General features: G+C 41.1%; 1 protein-coding gene and 1 long non-coding RNA gene across 5 annotated transcripts; one reads left to right on the top strand and one right to left on the bottom strand.

The window, feature by feature from the left end:
- Positions 1-572: 572 nt before the first annotated feature.
- Positions 573-2,666, bottom strand: LOC132131934 (uncharacterized). Its single transcript, XR_009428974.1, has 3 exons — positions 1,625-2,666; positions 1,051-1,190; positions 573-926 (listed from the first exon to the last, which is right to left on the bottom strand). It is a non-coding gene; the product is annotated as an uncharacterized LOC132131934 (long non-coding RNA).
- LOC132131933 (zinc finger and BTB domain-containing protein 7A-like) lies at positions 1,497-14,870 on the top strand. Of its 4 annotated transcripts, none has more exons than XM_059544116.1 (4): positions 1,497-1,654; positions 9,010-9,546; positions 9,622-10,475; positions 13,772-14,870. In XM_059544116.1, the coding sequence occupies exons 2-4, from the start codon at positions 9,088-9,090 to the stop codon at positions 14,217-14,219; spliced, it is 1,761 nt and encodes a 586-aa protein (XP_059400099.1). In that variant the 5' UTR covers positions 1,497-1,654; positions 9,010-9,087; the 3' UTR covers positions 14,220-14,870. The 4 variants fall into 4 exon arrangements, with proteins under 4 accessions (XP_059400099.1, XP_059400098.1, XP_059400096.1 ...); XM_059544115.1 differs by lacking the exon at positions 1,497-1,654 and adding an exon at positions 2,685-2,826; XM_059544113.1 differs by lacking the exon at positions 1,497-1,654 and adding an exon at positions 2,839-3,004.
- The last annotated feature ends 4,543 nt before the right edge of the window (positions 14,871-19,413 follow it).

The raw sequence follows: 19,413 nt of genomic DNA, 5'->3' as shown, positions 1-19,413 counted from the left end.
GCGTCGCCACTCTTATGTGTACAAAAATATATGTACAGTCCAAATGGTCTTAAAATAGCATTTTATTTTATTATTTTTTTTTTTTTTTGTTTGTTTGATTTGGACTAGTTTAGAGAAGAGTATATAAGTCATTTTATTACCAAGTGGAATGTTTTGAATACAGTTCTAATATGAAAATAAAACTTATTTGTGAATGATTATTTGGCTGTAGTTGTTGTCAGTCTTAAGTTTAGATAATGTTTAAATATTTTATTGCATTGCACTATATTTAATGTATATTGTTAAATAATAAGTGAACATTTCTTTACATAATTGAAAACATAAGACATAGACATCTAGATAAAATAATTTGCATTATAGCTGCTCATTTTTGGTATATTTTAGCACACTGTAATAACATACAGTACTGGGAGATATATATTATGTTTTATTAATGCTATATAATGTATTATTATTATTATCATTGCCTAAATTAAGCCAATGGTAATACAGCATACTTTGTACATGTAAAATTATGGCATGTTTAAAAAAAATTGATTATCATTTAGTCCAATGCTTCAAGGAATATGCATTTATTAACTTGAAATGCATTTGTGCACCTTTACAGCTTTTTAAAATTTTTAATAAATTTTAAGTGTCCCAATGATACCACCCTCCACGTCTGGTGTGTGTTAGTTCATCATGCTCGTCTCCTACTTAATACTTCAGCATTAAAGCACAACTCGTCATACATAATTACGCTCCTATGCGTCCACTCCCTGTTTTACAGGAGAGTACTCAATTGTACAATCACTCTTAGAGAGGTCATATATGGCTCCTGCTGTTTTTGTCCAGTTTTCAGTCCAGCAGCAGGTTAGCAGGTGAACTGGTATCTTGAGCGGTGGAGGATAATCCATGTCTGTCCCGCTGGTCAACTGCATTCATTGCTTCTCTCAGCATGATTTTGGTGAGTATGGAGAATCACAGTACGCATTTAGTTGGTTACTTTTTTTTCACCGTTCATAGTGTTTTGGAAGGTTTGGTTGCTACATATAAGGGATACCTGTATACCTGTCAAAAAGGTGAAGTGAATAGTGTTGTGAGGAGGGGGACATTGGCACTGCTGGCATAGCCTGAGTGTACTGGAATGTGCCATGGCTTGTTCTGGGGTGGGACTCCATGACCTCAGGCAATGGGATGGGTGGGTGCGACTGCATTCGCACACAGGGGAGAAAGAAGGATGGTTAACTCTCATTATTTTGGCACACACGCTCACCCAAAGTATACGTGCACTACCCCTGCAAACAAATACAGGCCAATTATACCAGCAATATCCTTGTGAACTCCACTGTTGTGGTAATGTCATGAGTGATGATGGCCACTGTGACATGATAACAGCCTTTTATTGTATTCCCCAGAGAGAAACAGATGAGAGCAGCATGGGGGAATGGTGTTTCTTTAAGAGAGAGGGAGAGCAAGAGAGAGAGAGATAAAGGGAGGGACCTTTTTGCCCTCCAGAAACCAGGAAGGGAATTGAGTTGATCTGCTAGTGCTTTGGTTAGCGCATACAGAGCTTTGAACAGCAGGGATAGCTAAGAGAGAGAGAGCTCCACAGAGGAGGAGAGAAGACGAGTAAAGAGCTAACCCATAACAAGCACCGCCACGGCCATCGCAGGTGAGCTCATTTCCCCCTGCTTGTCCCCTGTGTCGTCTGCCCAGGGCCTATCGACTGAAGGGAGCAAGGCTGAGGAGGAAGGAATGAGGGAGGGGGACAGAGAGGCGAGAAAGAGAGACTATGTGTGTAGGGGGTAGGAGGGGGCTCCTGTGCCAGTGAGGAACTATTCCTATTTTTCTTTGGTATTCTAAATAACTGCTTTGGTACACCTTCGGTTCACTGGCATTGCTTTGATAAAAAAAAATTCTGTAGTTACAGTTAACTTTTTTGTTGTTATTTTGGAGGCAGATCTCAAGGGCTGTGTTTGTCAGCGGTTAGACAAGTGGACAACGTAAAAGGAAGGAACCAAAAATAATTCCATAGGACAAGGTACAGTGCTAAGCACTGGGGTCCTTTTTTATACCTTTGTTGTCATTCATGAAGAAACAAACTCTGATAACCTGGGCACATACCTTTTGGCTTTTTTTCTTCTGTCTCAAATTGTGTTTACACTGGTTACTGTTATGATGGAATATTTTAGGTTAAAAAAAAGTCTAATTTGGGTCAAGAATGCTGAATATGTCAGAAAATGTAGTGTGATAATATAAATGTATTGTATCGAAGTTCTACAGAGTTGTGTTTGGATCACTTTGTTTTTATATGTACAAAGCTTGGCACTGCTCGTTGGCTGGTCTTTACTTTTAATACCTGGCATCCTGCTAGCAGCACACTGTAGTGTATAATTCAGCTCTGAATGCTTACGTTGAAGCAAGCTCTCAGATGTGGGGGTGGCAAGAGCTAACAGTTTGGGACTTGTAGTCCTTAGCAGTGGCCTAGAAGCAGGTGAAGTCATACTTAAGGACTGCGCTTCCCAGAGTGCCTTGCCCTTGGCCAAACAGGAAAGGGAACAGCCGGTAGCCTATCCTAGTGGGGAGGTGTGGTGATTGAGTAGCCGGCAAGCCTATCGCAGAGGGGGAAGTGAAGCCAGAGCAGTGGGCTGAAAATAGAGTGGGGGAGTTGGTAGGTGTCTGCCTGAGTGGGATCAGGCAAGGGCTTGCCTGTGTAACTAGGGCTACTCGGAAGTTTCCTGTCTGCAGTTGCTCCAGACCGGAGCCCTGCCCAGGCACGCAGGCAGGCAGGCAGGCAGAGGGAGACTGAGCTGACCCACAGGGAAACAAAATTCTGGCCGGCCGGTAAGAGCTCCAAATGCACTCTCACTCTCTTTGGTGTCTGAGATGGGAAAGGCAAGCTAGAAGAGAAATAATGGAATATTTAAAGGGGAAAGAGAGGGACTTGGCTTGATTAAGTTCAGAGCGCTTGACCCACTTGCAGATGGCACAGAGATGGAAAACGGAGGCCTGCTGTATTAAGGTATGACTTGGTGAGCTTCTGTGCAGCGAGTTTCACTTTCCAAGTACTTTCTTAACTGAATGAATGTCTTTGTTGTGATTCTTAATTTTGTTTGATCTGACTGTTCAACATTGTAATTTAATTAAGAATATATTTTCAAGCAGATTCATTTACGTTTTGGTCACAAAAGGTTGTTGACTGTGGGTTTAACACTTTGACATCTCCGGTGGACTCTGGTGAAATTGTTTCAGATAAAGTAAAAATTCACATCAAAGACATCCTGCTCACTGAGATCTCTAAGAACCTTGGAAAGTTTTTTTCCTCTTCTCTTGGCAGATCCCTTGTAGGCTTCTCTGCCCCCTCATTCTTTTAATAGTTGTGCCATAAGGCACATCAACATCATCTCCCTTAGTAAGGGTCTTTAACAGGGTATCATGACTTGTCAAATTAGTAGACTACATGTTTGTCCTGGACTCAAAGGAAGCTGCAGTCTCTTTCGCTCTCTCTCCCTTTTTTATTTTTTATTCAAAGATGTATGCAGATCATTTCCAACCCATACTTGTTCAACTCGTTTTCACTAGTGCGGGTATAGGGAGGACGCAAGGGGTATTTTTATTCACAGATGACGCCCACTGTCTGAATAATGCACAGACAAGGCTCCTTGTCTCACTGGGGTGAGGTCGATCTTTATTGTCTTTTGCTTGTTAAAGTGGTAAAGAGATTCTTACCCACCATAAACCAGTTAACCCTGTGTATAGTTAAATTACCTGACAGGGTCGTTTCAGGTAAGTATTTATAGCAGGAAATGTATGTGTGTAACTTCGTGCTGATACACATCATCCTATGTTTTTTCTTTTGATCAATGTGTTTAGTTTATTTCTGATTTCTTTTGTCGTTTGTTTACATCTATGAAATTTTAGATTTTTTTAGCTTTTTAGAAACTAAATATTAGTTTTGTTTGCCTTCGTGTTTATTTAAAGTTTCATTTGCTAGACATCCAGTGTGAATCAGTTAGGGCTGAAGGCAGTAGAAGTTACTAGCTACTGCTCGACCAAAAAGTATAATTCTAATGCTAAAGTAATCTTTGAGCTCTTACAAAACACTTTGAATTGGCTCTCTGAACAAGGTTTAGTTTTATTACTTCTGGGGGACAGTGGACATTTGTGAAACATTTTTGAGGTGATCAAATTAAAGACTGATGTTGGGAGATGGGCTGCTGCAAGCTAGCGTCACTATCTGTAATCAGAGAGCTTATCTCATTATTCTCTCATTGCACTCTTTAAAAGGCCGCCTTCCACTTGTTCTTATCTGCTGAGAGTCTGTCGACATGATGAGTGAGGCCGGCTTCTTGGTTTCCTTGACAGTAATGTGGAATCCAATTGCTTTATGCTCTCGCCCCCATTTGCTATTGTGGAACTCGACCTCCAGCAGGTGGAGGAGTCCTTGACATACTTGCCTTAGTGCGATCATTCAGAGATGTGCTGGGAGATAGAGCTGAAAAAGAAAATCCTGGGTGGGTTGTCATGTCTTTTTGCCTCCTCAGCAGAGGCAGAAAAGGGAAGTGGAAGCTGTGGTGGACTGGTGGTGGATTGTGCAGTAAAGTGTCTGGGAGAGCTGGTCATCTGATAACAGAACGGGTTCTGTTACACCATCACCAGAGTCACGCAGGAAGTCTTCTTCCGCTCAACCGGCCAGGTTGCTGCAGCAGCAGAAGAGCTCAAGACATGCACTGTGGCCTGAGCGCAAGGGCACTGGAAGGGCTGGTGTAGCGCTGCCGCCATTACTCAATTTTGTTTGTTTCATTTGTTGGGTTTCTTGCTCTTTCCTTATTTCCTGACCCAGCCACAGTTTGTCCAAAAGACTCTTAAGTCATGGGCAGCTCAAAGACCGATGCAGGGAGTTAGGCCTGGAAAAGTTTGGTCAAACTATGAGGGGGCGTCGTGGCATTTTCACACTTGAGCTTTATTCTTACATGGAATTCTAACAAAGCTACTGCTGGTCTAGTAAGCTTGTATGCATGTTGTTGCTTTTGAAGCTGGGCTTATCTGCTCTACATTTTGCTGTATATCTGATATACTTCTGTAACTAAGACCTTTAATATCTCACCATAAAGAGAAGGCAGTTTGCTTGTACTATTGACCCCATGACATTAGATCGATTTATTTATTTATTTTCTTCCTCAAAGGAGGACGTAATTTTCCAGCAACGAAAGGTAAAGGTTTCAGCAACTAAAGTGAAAAAAATAAAATAAAATTGCGCTAGTGTGCACTTGTTTCAAGCAGCCTCACCCAATACCTTTTGGGGGGCATTGTGAATACAAGTCTAGATTTTTGGCAGCCTACTGACATATCTTCAGTGAAACGGCCCAGCACTACAACTCCAGTTTTATCAGTTGTTCACCCACTTCCTGCTTGTTCTCTTTGCGACCAATCATGCTTTTCTAACCAATGCTGGCAGGAGTGACTCATTTGCAGGGCCTTGCTCAAAATCCTGTTCTTCTTGGAACCAGTCAGCCCCTCTCTATACTGTTTACGATTATCCGGTAATATCCTCTCTGCCTTGACCTTGAACCCTGTCAACCTAGTGTAGTGACTCCACTTCCCTCCCTCATGAGGCAGGAGGAGCTAATCACACAAACACACACACTAGATTGTACATACATACTGAGTGGACATGCATGTCAGAGGGATGCCCTAAGTCACATGTTTGTCATTAATCCTCTCAAAAGATTCTTTAGAAGGACTCCAAAGCTCTCGTGAAATACACAGGTGTGACTGGCGAAGAAAGACATCGAAGTGTTCCGTAAAACACTGCTGCTTGTTTTGGTTTATGTGATTAAGTCAGTTTGTGTTCCTGAAATGTGTGGCGTGGGCTTGCCTAAGATGTTTCATTCTGAGGTGTCAGTTTTCGGTTCATATAATAAGCAAGTAAATTTAATGTTTGGTGTCCTTTGCTGGATTAGCATTGTTTTAGAATTAGTTGAGGAGAGTAGCAGCTGCATTCTAAGAACTTAATCACCAAACACATTAAATACCCATGATACAATTTGATTGACAGTTGTTACCCTTATGATTCTTATAAAAAAGAATTTACTGTGTTGGCGGTGTTATTTCCCACTGATTACACAATTCTGAACTATTTCTAAACTAGTTATACTGTCACCTTTCATACCAATAGTTGATGTGCTAGTTAAACTTCTAAACTCGTTTATTTTATACTTGCCCAGATGAATTATAACTTACTTGAATTATAAATTCAAATACTCGTTAAGACAGTTTGTCTGAAATCTATTTTCGATAGCCTCACTTCACTTTGGCTGGGAGGGGCTGTTAGGGGAGGGTGGGGGCTGTGGAGGGATGAGCATTCGCAGTAATTTGTGGTTTGACTTGCAAAGTAGTTGAGGCCTGTGCGTGCGGCCAGCAGAAGAGGTCTGAAATGAGACGTTGGGGCCGTTTCATGGTCCCTGTCACCCATAGCCATGAATAAGTGATGAAGAATGTTGGGAGCCCTGAGAAGGTGTCAGGATCAGGTTTGTTTGCACGGTTTCCGCTTTCTTTCAGCTTTGCCTTGGGTTTATTCAGGGACAGAGATGCTGCTTAACTGGTGCGTTGCTAACACCCACAAGCTGAAGTGCAGAGAGATGACTTTTGGTTTTGTGTCCCTTCTAAGAAACTCCCTTATGATAGCAAAACTACTCTTACACTCTTTCTCTTCAAGTTTTTTTTAAATTATTATTTCATAGTTTTCTTTCCAGTTGTAGCACAGGTTCTAGTTGTATCAAGGTAAATTGTCTGATCTAAAAGGGTATATTTTAGTGTGCAATGATACCAAATTAAAAAAATTATTTCATTTACTGACCTTCAAGTAATTCCAAACCTGTATGGTTTTTTATGGACAAACTATCCCTTAAACATAAATATGAGTCAGACAAGTGTCCTTGATTTATTAGGAACCATAACTGGAAAAAATTATTGTCTAACCCAACCTCTAGCCGGGCTTCGACCTTAACTTATTCAAATTCTCTGCAATAAAACAATGTGTCAGAATGCTACTGTTAGTCAAGTAGATGGATGGTGTGTGTGTGTGTGGGGGGGGGGGGGGGGGATATATATGTTATCAGAGAGATAACAGAAAACCACAGAGAAAAGTGTGTGGTGTCAAAGCTTGCCCTACAGGTGCCCATCATTTAGCTCACAGGTGATGGGAGAGACAGAGAGAAGGGCTTAAGCCATTGGCTTATGGGCATTACCATCTAACTTAAACAAGTCAAGATGTGGTCCAGTGGGGCACTATTATTGGAATACCTTCACTAAAGTGTGCTATATAGAATTGTGTAGTGCATATGTGTCCTATTTTATTGTATTTTCATCATGTTCCGACACTAAACTCTTTTAACTATATTTGCTGAAGTCAGACAGCATGAAAAAAACTGCATACAAAAGGTGAGCCTGAATGTCATCCACATAATTAATGCAAGACGGGTAGTGGGGGTCAGATTTGCTGCTGTGTTTTACCTTCCCACTACCTCTCAAATGGTACACCAATAGGGACCTGACTTGGTGCCAGCTCTCAAGGTGTGGAGGAAGGCAGCTTTGTTCAAGCATGAGAGAGAGCAAGCAAGCAGCCAGGTTGAGCAGGTCTTGCATACATACCAAGGGGCTTGATTTGAAGGAATGTCATTTGAATGAATTGTTCTTATTGAGTATAGTTCCCCTGTGGCCTCACCCCCTGCCTGCTGGGTAACTCTGGGTAGTTAGGCTGTTTGGTGTTCACGTGTGAGCATGTTTGCCAATGGACAAATCGAGGAAGGTTGCCTATCAAATCCCCACACCCCCACCCTCTAATGAACTGTGGTTGATCATTTTAATCCCCCACACGTGATCAAGGGGACAGGCCTTTCCTGAAACTTGGCACACAGTGCTGGGTGGGGTAACCGGCTCAGACTGGATTGACAACCTCCTATTTAATACTGTTCCCTTGCAGCCCTGCGTGTGTCCTACTACTCTTCCTCCTCCTCCTCTAGTGGATTTTTTTTCCACTCGAGCCTTTAGCCGGCAACCCCCCTTCCCCAGAAGCCAACTGACACGCAATTCAGTGCACATGGTGCCCAGCCCTACTGTATGTGCCATACACTCCCCACCCCAGCAAAGCTCCACAGTACATATTCTTCTCTTTCACTGCCATCATGACAGCAGGCTTGCTACCCTCTGACATGCTGCTATGTTTTAATTCAGTTAACACCCTAAACTGATTGCTGTAAACAAGAAAGTTGTCTAGATTGTTTTTCAAGTCAGACTAAAGTCTCAATTCCCATAAGTTGAAATCAAACAGCATATTTTTGATAGCATCAGAAGATGTACATAACCTAGATTGTTTGATTGTTATAAAGACCACTTTAAAGCAAAATTGTTTTGCACCATCAGTGCACAGCAAGTAAATAAGGTTAGGCAAACTTTTTTAATAGTAAAAAAGAAACTGAGAAGGTGAACTGAACTAAAAGTTATATATGTTTTCTGTAATAGTACTTAAAACAAACATTTCATTATCATATGCATAACTGATACCTTTTCTTCATTTTAATAATTACACCAATTCACTATGGACTTTAAAATAAGTCTTGCAACCAGTACATTGTGCATTTACAGTCATGGCTAGTTGTCATAATGTCCTTTTATAAATTGATGCTTTCATCTGTGGTTTGCATAATCTTGACCAGTGGTCTTATAGTAGATACTATCTATTAGCCTCTCTGCTTCATTTGCATACAGGGCTTGGTCATTCTACCCTGGATGGTAATAGAATGCAAAGAGAAGGGACAACATAAATATGGTCCAAATATAAAGTGTCTAAAGTGTATTAAGCAGCAGCATGAATTGAGCTCTTCAGGTCATTTGTAGTAGGACTTTGAGGTATTTTTATGTAAAATACTTTGCCTCAATTTTGTATCAATTATATTTCTTTTAATATCTGCCAGCCACTTTGTCACTTCTTGATTAGTAACTGTTATTGTACCTCAAAATTCTTAGACAGGCAGACGGACAGACGGCAGGACGGACGAACGGGTGGCGGCTGCGATTGGCGGCTCGGCGGCAGGCTGGTGGAAAATGTCGTCGGGAGCAGGTGGGCGGGGAAGACGTGAGGGGAGGGCCTGTAGGGGTGCAGGCGAGGTAGAGGAAGGACCAGTGGGCATCCCCTTCCCCGAGCACAGTGCTGACCTGCTGGGCAGTCTCAATCGCCAACGGCTAAGTGGGCTACTGTGTGATGTGCTACTAGTGGCTCAAGAGAGAGAATTCCCTGCCCACCGCTCCGTGTTGGCTTCCTGCAGCACCTACTTCCACAAGCTTTTCACCTCGGGCATGGCTGCTGACCGCCAGAAAGTCTATGCGCTGGACTTTGTGCGGCCTGAGGCACTGGCCGCCCTTTTGGACTTTGCCTACACGGCCACACTCACAGTCAGCCGCAACAGTGTGGTTGACATCTTAAGCGCCGCCCATGTGCTGGAGATCTCACCCGTCCAAGACGTCTGCACACACCTGCTGGACACCAAAGTGCTCTCCCCGCCGGTGGGTAACGTGTGTTGTTTACAACAATGAATGTTTTGGAGCGATATGATGATGTAGTTGCATTTCTTTTTGCAGGCGGGTAGTGAGCAAGAAGAAGACCAGGAAGAGGAGGAATTAGGAAAAAATGGAAAAGAGCAGGGCATCCGGCTGCGTGCCCGTGAGTACTTGGAGTTCTTCCAGAGGGGGGCGCATTGGGGTAGCAGCTGCAGTACTCCAGAGCTCAGGGACCTGCCTGCACACCTGCACTTTAGCCAACGCAATGGTGCTGACAGCAATGGCACACCCATCGGCCCTGCTGACTACTACTCCTCACTGGCCCAAGCCCTATCACAGCCACCTCGTGAACCCGAAGACGAGATTGTGGATGAGGAGTGCCAGGATGGACCTTCAGTTCTAGCTCGAGGGAAAGGTGCACAGGCTGTGATGTCCATTTATGCGCCAACTCAGAATGGACATTACTACCTCCATCAGACAGAGCCCAAATCAGAGATAGAGGTGGAGGGGACAGATGAGTGTGAGCCTGAACAAGGCCCAGCCAGTGCTTTGCTACAACAGATGATGGACTCCTTGGAGCGGAAAAGGGAACAGGCCACAAAAGGTGGTGGAGGTGAGGAGGATGGACCTGAGGGTGAAGAGCCAGATGTGGAGTTTTACTTGAAGTACTTTAATAGTGTGCAGCAGGAGGAAGCCACCAGTGCCCCCATGTCTCCAAGTTTGCTACCACTGTGGTCAGTAAGGGGCAACGGAGGTGGAAATCAAGCGACTGGAGGGGGAAACAGCAGTGAGAGGAAGATGCGGTCTAAGGCCTTTCAGAAGTGCCCTATCTGCTCCAAGGTCATCCAAGGTGCGGGCAAGCTTCCACGCCACATCCGTACACACACAGGAGAAAAGCCCTATGAGTGCGCCATCTGCAAAGTGAGATTCACCAGGTAAGCCTTTTTTTTTTTTTTGTCATTTCGGGAAGATTTTGAGTTCAATTTGTATTTTGTACATACATTTCAGCATCTTGTGTGCTATCAAATTTAAATGGTCAGGTACTCAGTACACTAACAAGAACAGAGTCAGCCATAAAGTTGTTTTATGTTGACAGAAAGGCTGCATGACAAAGTCCTGGAATTTTAACAAGGTGGGTCCAATAAAAGTGGGTTGTGGTAGCACAGCCTGGTCTACTGTTATCAGGGATGAGGCCGTTATAAAACTCTCCATGCTGATATTGAAAGGGATTACAGAACGGTGGCCTATCTACGTCAGTTAGTCAGCTGAACTTGTGACCCTGTGTGTTACGTTGATTATTGCCCCTGGCACATACAGCCCCTCTCTCAGACTATTGGCTGATGAAAAATACTTTACTGAATCTCTGTTGGCAAGTTGCTAGCATGGCTTACCCTGCGCTTACCTATTCCATGAAACCATCACCTTAATGAATTAATCAAGAGACATGCATTGGAAATAGCCGCTATGTCAAAAATATCCAGTACATTAATTGCGTAGCGATCAATGTAAATTTGCCACCTAAATACGCCACCTTTAGGGAAGGGGTACTGTAATCTTAATCCTGTTTGATCAGGGTTAAGAGTGCGCTTCACTCACACTGAAATAAATCAATCCTATCTTCTAAATAATTCATCTCTCTGTGCTCCACTCTGTTACATTGTGTGTGTGTGTGTGAGAGAGAGAGAGAGAGAGAAAAGACATTTTCTCACAGGCGTGCATGTATAATTGTACTCATAAGTTTACATACCCCTTGAAGAATATTCAAAATGTTAATCATTTTCACAAAATAAGAGAGATCATGAAAATCGCATGTTATTTTTTATTTAGTACTGTCATGAATAGGCTATTTAAAATAACAAATGTTTATATATAGTCCAAAAGACAAAATAATAACTGAATTTATAAAAATGACCCCATTCAAAAGTTTACATTTATTCTGTGTGTCATTTCCTATATAATCCACAACTGTTTTTATGTTTTGTGATAGTTGTTCATGAGTCCCTTGTTTGTCCTGACCAGTTCAACTGCCTGTTTTTTTTTCAGAAAAATCCTCCAGCTCCTGCAAATTCCATTGTTTTCCAGCATCTTATGCATTTTTGACCACCTTACAGCAGTGACTGTATGATTTTGAGATCTATCTATTCAAACTGAGAACAATTGAGGGACTCAAACTCAACTATTAAAAAAGGAGAAAACATTTACTGATGCTCAAGAAAGGAAACACGATGCAAACTACATGATGATGATGTGTAAATGTTTCTTATTTTGATTAAAGATAATATATTTTTTTCATTTTGTACTGCATTTCAGAAGCTACATAATTACATAAATGTTTCCCAGAAGACAAAATAAGGACAATTACCCTGATCATCTAAAAAATAATCATGCATCATGTTGCCTTCTTGAGCATCAGTAAATGTTTTCACCTTTTGTAATTGTTATGTATGAGTCTCTCAATTGTCCTCAGTTTGAAAAGATGGACATTTGTTATGTGAAATGGCTTATTTAATACAGTACTAAATAAAAACATAACATGGGATTTTCTGGATCCTCCTTATTTTGTGAAAATTCTGAACATTTTGCATATTCTGAAAGGGGTATGTAAACTTATGTGCACAACTGTATATATCCGTATTTTGGTGGCCGTATGTGAAAGTGGAGGAAAGATGAGGAATTATGAGTGAAAGAATGTCCAGATATATTCAGAAATGTTTAAATACACAAGTAGGCATTAACGTGTGCACATGTCTGTGTTTACATTCTCGGGTGTGTGTCTGTCCATGGACGCGAGTGAGTGTGTATGTGTGTTCGGTAAGCCTCCAGTATTCTGGACGGGTCAACCACCCTAGTTTGTTTAGTTGTACTCTGCCCTGGTCACAAGCTTAGGGGGAGGGACAGAGAAGGGTAAGCTGAGAACAGAGTCTTAAGAACAGGCCTTGTATTTGATACCACATTATAGCTCCCTTTATTGGTGCAAAACAATACACTTTGACAGTACGCTGTCTCTTGTTGAAGAAAGCCTACACTTTAGCCGTACAGACCAGTTTGCCTTAGGTGGGGTGTCAGACGTCAGAAATGTGTATATATACTGATGACCAACACAAGAGTTAGTTTTGTTAGATAAACATTTATAAACTATAAAGTGCAAAATTAGGTTACATGATTATTGTATTTTATACTTTGTTAATGGTGCTTTGAAGTGGTTGGAGGACAATTGAGGAAAGACATTAAAAAGTTAAACCACATTCTTCCAAACCTGTTCCTCAACCAAGCACACCTTTTGATTTTTCGATCTTACATAGGTTTCTTCACATAAACTAAAATCTGTCCTCAGTTGAACTAACTTGCCACTGAAGATTTAAAATTTTGCTTGTAAAACAAGAGCAATTATTCTCTTATAAAAGGCTCACCATTTTAAAGTGGCTATTTTGGGAAGCTTAGGGGCCACTATGCCTCTGAACTAAACATTGAGCCCTTCAGTGCCTCAATGGCTTAAAAAGAAATTGTTGATAAAGGTGTGAACTTTATGGCCCTTTTTCTCATATGTCTTTGGGTGCTTTCAGCAGAGAAGAATGATAAATTAACTTAAATACACTCTTAAAAGTAAAGATACAGAGGTCAGACTCCTTTTGTGATTACATGTTGTCTTTGATGTTCAAGAATAGACAGATATATGTATTAACATCCTTATATTTTTGTGTTTATATGTAGTTATATGTGTACATGTTTGCCTTTGCTAATGAGGCTAGTGTGGCTAACCTTACCTGCGTGTCTTGTAATTTTAACACAAGGCAGTAGTTAGTGACTCACTCCACTGCCATAAATGTTTTTTTTTTTTGGCACATCGAGTTATTTGGGAGTGGGCATTTTAAGGAATTCTAAGTGTATAAGGCATGTATTTATGTATCATGGTATCATTTTGTTAATTTTATAACCTTGAATTCCTGTTGAGTCTGTCTTGTTAATTCAGTTGCACTTTATTTTAGAGTATGTGTACCTACCTGAAATTTCAGTGTACTTACCTAAGAAAGTACTGGATGATATAAGGTAATTACATGGGTTGGGGTAGGTTTAGGAGTAGGTTCAGGGTTCATACGCAGTTATTGTAATTACTATAACAAGCACATAGTACGTGCAGAACAGGAATGTAAAATAAATTGCTACTGTTTATTTAATTCACACAAACCCATGGGTAACGGCTCATCATAAGATTTTGTATGCTCTTTTTCAGGCAGGACAAGCTAAAGGTTCACATGCGCAAGCATACAGGAGAGAAGCCTTACCTGTGTACTCAGTGTGGTGCCGCCTTTGCCCACAACTATGACCTGAAGAATCACATGCGTGTGCACACGGGCTTGCGCCCCTACCAGTGCTCCAGCTGTTTTAAAACCTTTGTGCGCTCGGACCACCTCCACCGTCATCTCAAGAAAGACGGCTGCAACGGCATCCCTTCCCGTCGAGGCCGCAAGCCACGCATACGAGATGCTGAGCTCCCGGAAGGTCCTATGGAACTTCATGGCCCAGAAGCAGACATTGAGAGAGGTCGGAGGCATCCGGACAGGGGCACTGGAACATCAGTCATGGAGGAAAATCACGGTAGTCACACGCACAGTCCGGTTGCTGATGGGGAAGGTAGTGAAGATTTGGCCTCGGGACTAAGGAACTCCGTTACATCATGAATCAAACTTCATCAGAGAGGGCTTAACTCAAAACCAAGAGGAAGAATGAAACAGAAAAAAAAAGAAAAACAAAACAAAAAACCCCTTAAAACTACATGGTCCTCTTTAAAAAAAAACAAATCAGGGTGGCACGCAAATCTAACCTTCTAGTTTCTTTTTCCTCCTTTTTTAGCTTCTGCATTCCACATAGAGACCACCAAGTTACTGGTTGGTTGGAAGAGCGAAGAGCACTTAAAATCACTCACCCGTGCTGTCGCCGTCTTTCTGGGTCTTTTTGTTTGTGTTTTTGTAACATAATGGCATAGCCATGTGCGTACGAGAAAAAGCTACTATGCAGATTAAACAAGCTCCTCATCTCTGGGTTGCATCTACAAGGCCTTGTCTTAAAAAGTAAGGTGTCAAACACCAGGCTGACTGCTGCTTCAACAGGTTAGCTTTGAATGCTCTAAGATGTGATCAACGCAACCAATAGATCTCTTTTTCTAATGCAATGAGCAACATGTACATACACTATAAAAGATTTTATTGTCTCAGATTGCAATATATGCAATATTCTGATGCAGCACCTTTTTTCTAAATGGTCCAGAAAGAATTGGACAGGGGTTTGATTTAAAGTGTTACTTTCTCTATAAAATGTTTTTTGAGAGTTTATCTTTTTCGTGGTATTACAGGTTACCGCTTTGAGTCAAATCTACATGGGGAGATTTTGTTAATTTGTTTCTTGCAGAGAGAGGGTAAGACAAGGTATGAGGTCCTGTGTTTCTAAAGCACTACCTTCATCTGATCGCCACTGGGCACAATCATGTTAAATCTAACTAGGCCTGCTTTTCCTTATTACCAGTCTTTCATTATATTCTCTCTGATTTTTGGGATTGTCTTAATATTTTGTAATTAGATTTTTTTTTCTTGTCCTTTGAGTTGACTATTTTGGGTACTTGACACTTTATATTTGTATGCGTGTGTGTATATTAGGTTGTAATCTTATGAGACCCTTTATTAGACATATATTGTGGATAGATAGGGTAACATCTTCCTTCAGCTTCACTCCAGGTATCTCACTGCATTAAGTTTGCAGGGGGAAATACGCTGTTTGATGTTTAAGAGCATTATAATTGAGAAACCCATTTTTTCCTAATCTGCATTTAATGGAACCCAGAAGTTTCAGCCCAAAGTATGAATTGGTATAAATGTGCTTCATTTCGAGTCTTTCTCTTGGAGAGTGAAACTGTGTGCAACAGATGAGTGAGGGCACCGCTGTTATACAAACGGCTGGTGAGCAACTTAAGCAGGGAATTTTTTATTTGTTTGTTTGTTTTTAGCGACAGAAGGAGAGATTAAGAGTGAACACTTTTTTTATGCATTTGCACAGCTTTACTAAAAATATCCAATATAGATAAAGAAATATCTATTTAAAAAGGCAGTTTGGGTTGGGGAGACACAAAGTGCTTATTCAATTTCTTTTACCAAGGGACCACAGAAAAAGAAATCTGAAACAACCTGAGTGATAAGATGAGCAATAAATTAATGTCCAATTCCAAATAAGCACTCAGCTGTAGTAGAGTAAGAAGGAGGGAGTTTTTAGTGTTTAAAATGTGAGCATCATTAATGAATGCAATGTATATAGATACAAAATGGGATCAATTATAAAAATGTTATCGCTTTTCTCACAATGCAAATGACTGGCTGAAGTTTTGAAAAAAAAAAAAAGTGTCCTGAAAACTGAGACCTTTATTTTAAAGTAATATGTGCTTCCTTGTGCTGGTGAGAAAGGGTGCAGCAACGTCCTATGGCCACATCAGAGCAGGATGACTCACTGAGAGGGGCCTGGAGCATCAGCAGGCACTTTGTGGGCACGTTGAGACAGGCTCTCCCCAAAATCCAGCAGACTGGGTGCTTTGGTTAAGTTAGGACTCTCGTTTAAATAAGGCATGTGTGAGGACAAGAGAAAAGGTGGAGCCGATGAAATGGCACATTTGAAAGAAACATCCTTGGCGCATGCATTCTAAAAGCAGACTGTGATCCTTGCTAAATCTTTCAAGTGGATCTCGGTGTGTACAATGGCTATGGTTACAGCTGTGGATGCACAGTTTTGATTTATGGTGAATTAGATTTTATTTTGTGGCATCATTCCTTCTGCAGTGCTGTACCATTTATCGGCCTTTTGCACCTTACGAAAGAAGCAAGATTTGAATGCACTTTGTTACTGAGAAGGGCACTTTCAAGTCAAAAGAAATATATATATATATATATATATATATATATATATATATATATATATATATATATATGAAAGAATAATGATAAATTGCACTTAAAGCTGATTCAAAAGTTCTCCATTTTGTCTTCATACAGAAGAGCGTAAGGTGTGGCAGCATCTACAGGGATTTATGACAATTATCTACAACCACATACTCCTTCTGTTTAGTTTCTGTCAGTGCATTGTGATATGCGGAGTTTCGCTGGTCAAGTGTAGTGTTCACTTTAAATTTGTTGATGAAGGCCACACCCTAAGCATCACACTACACTTTTGTGTGACTGGACAACCCGGCTGAATTAATTCTTCTGGAAATTCCAGTGTATGATCTTTTGTTTTTCACACGCCAAACAGTTAATAATACAACACATGCCTGCAAGGGTGTGTGGTAGCACATTGACCTAGACCATCTCTTATCAACCGTTTCACTCAAAGCCTGTGTTCATCCCATACAAAGTTCACAGTAGCTTTTAGATTTTTTTCCGGGATGTATTTGTACTTATGCCACGACTCAAATTTATTCTCCCTCGTTATAGAAGCAGAAGTTAGAGGTAAAATTGTTGCGGAAAAAGCCTACTTGAGTTCCCTTTCTGTCTAGTTTTTTTTTTTTTGTTATATTGAGTGTGCGCGTTTAAAACTTGCAATTCTTTTATTTGTTTTATTGTAAAATGGGTTGCTGCAGCTTGTTTGTTTTTCTAGATTGTGCTAGCTGTGTTTGTGGAGTTTAGGGTTAAATGGTGGTGGGTGGGAGGGGAAGGGAGGTACAAAGCCTGATAGCACTGGAAATGGTGCTTTAGCTGAAAAAGAGTTTTTGCACTAAAAGTCACTCATGTCCTTGTCCTTGGAGGAAGGGGACTGGAGAACCGGGCAAGGCCTTTGAGTTTCTGTGAACAGAGTCTGTTTAATCTCCACTTCACTTCTCTATACTTACATCTGCAATTAACTCTTTGAAAACCAAAGCAGGGAAAGACTAGGATTACTTAAAGACTATTCTTGGCCATTAGAAGAAAGAGGTGAATCTTACATTTTCAACAACAGCATAAACAAAACCATTTCCTAGATGAGTGTAGGTCAAGAGTCCAAAGCAACTTGAACAGAAATAAGCAGCTTGAGGAAAGACACAGTATTCATGGAATGGCTTATTTCCAATGGTTAACAGGATCAAACCCTAAGCGTCTGTGTCTGTGTAGCAGTTTGGTGGAGTTATTAGAGGTCTTTGTGAGTTCGCACAGACTCATTGGCTTGATCTGGAGGGGACATAAACTTTGTTCATTGGGTCCAAAAGGAGTCAGGAATAGAGTCTTGAAGCTTGACAAGTGGAGAAGGATTTTGGAGAGAATGTGCCTTAACTTAAAAGGAGATTGGGAGGATTGTTCAAAAGATGGCTTCTATTCCAGCTTCAGAAACAATTCTTAAATACTTGTTGGTTGAAATTTATGTTCTATTGTGGACATTTCTTAGAACCAAAAGGTTGGATAAGATCTTTGTCCAGAGATTGTCTAATACACCTCAACTTGTTATTACAACTAGTTAAAATTTTCTCCAGGTAAAAAGTTCATTGCAGTGAGGAGATTCTGTCTTCTTCCATTTAGCGCTGTTTATTGCTTCTGCCCCAATCTTGACTCCACTGACAGACACTACAGCGAGAACATGTCTCAAAAACATTTCCATGACTTTAAGAGCACGATGTATGTAATATCCAAATATTAATCTATTTGTGTCTTTATTTGTTTAATTTATTGGACAGGACGTCAAAAAGCATTAAAGATTACAATGACCGTGATAATCATGGAGGATAACCTTACAATTTTAGATGTTCTGGCTGAGTCGAAGCACAACTAGCTGAGGATGACAATTCATGGCTAGATTTGCACAGTTGTTCTCACTTGATCCACTGCTGTTTGATGCCCAGCTGGCATGTTGCACAAGGAGCGATTCATGGGTGGTGGGTAATAGTTTGCACAGATTGGGGAGGGTGGGTAGCATTTTTGTGCAGTTTGGGCAGGGGAACTATGTCTTTTCAAGGGGAGTTTGGAGAGCCTTGTCAGGTATTGCTGTGCCATTCTGTATACCTAAGGAATTTATAGCCATCTACGACTTTGACTGCCTCAGCTTGTTGTTTCACTGATCAAGGAGATGTTCTGGAGAGCAGATGTCAGAGTTTGTGGTGGGAGGCAGGGGGATTTGGGGATTATGGGCCATTGTTTATGCTTCTCAGGTTAAATAATCACTGCAGTCCATGTCCATTTTTGTTGTTTGGTTTTAGCTCAAATTTTGCCTTCTGTGTGATCAAAGCTTTATTGTACTGAGAGTACAACCAAAGTCCTTTCAGGCAAGTAGTGCCACTCGGCCGCCATCTTGGCAACGCCTCCGGGCAGCTATTTCAGAATAACAAGACCAGCTCCTATCTAAATGAATGGGCAGAGAGTCAGAACTGCACTTTCACTGGTCACCGGGACATAAAAACAGCTATATAGAAACAGCAGTGAAATATGATAAACATCGCTGAAAATATTTTGATGACTTTGCCCCAAAATAAGGTTTAAAACGCCTTTTTCCCCACAGATTATACCTTTACTACGCATGCGCAAGGGTTCCTCAACTGTGCGCATATGTCAGTGGAACCAGACGATAGGCTTAAATGTTTCCCGGCTTGACTGTTAAAAGCAGATGATTGGCTTCCCAGCGGGAGGGGCGGGACATGTGCACACAACCGCCATCTTTGCCGTTACGGGTTTTCCTTATATAGTTGTATTGAGGAAGTGACATGTCTCTTATAAACTGTCTCTGGTACAACCGAATATATATTATGAGTTATGAAGATGATATTGAAAAGCCAACTACCCATGTGACCACAACACCCTCAGTTTTGTTTTGTCTAATAATTGTACATTATTTTATGGTGTAGAAAAACACTTTTTTTTTTTTTTTTTTTTTACA

Source organism: Carassius carassius, chromosome 48 (genome assembly GCF_963082965.1).
Source record: "Carassius carassius chromosome 48, fCarCar2.1, whole genome shotgun sequence".
NCBI classification, from domain to species: Eukaryota; Metazoa; Chordata; class Actinopteri; order Cypriniformes; family Cyprinidae; genus Carassius; species Carassius carassius.
The sequence above is the reverse complement of the archived record's forward strand: the minus strand, read 5'-3'. Positions and strand labels throughout refer to the sequence as shown.

What these genes read in the sequence shown, in the direction of transcription:
- LOC132131933 (XM_059544113.1), top strand. Translation starts at nt 2,966, where the DNA reads ATGGCACAGAGATGGAAAACGGAGGCCTGCTGTATTAAG. An exon ending in CCAAAGTGCTCTCCCCGCCG is followed by an intron (nt 9,547 to 9,621) that starts GTGGGTAACGTG and finishes TTCTTTTTGCAG; the next exon opens with GCGGGTAGTGAGCAAGAAGA. An exon ending in TGCAAAGTGAGATTCACCAG is followed by an intron (nt 10,476 to 13,771) that starts GTAAGCCTTTTT and finishes GCTCTTTTTCAG; the next exon opens with GCAGGACAAGCTAAAGGTTC.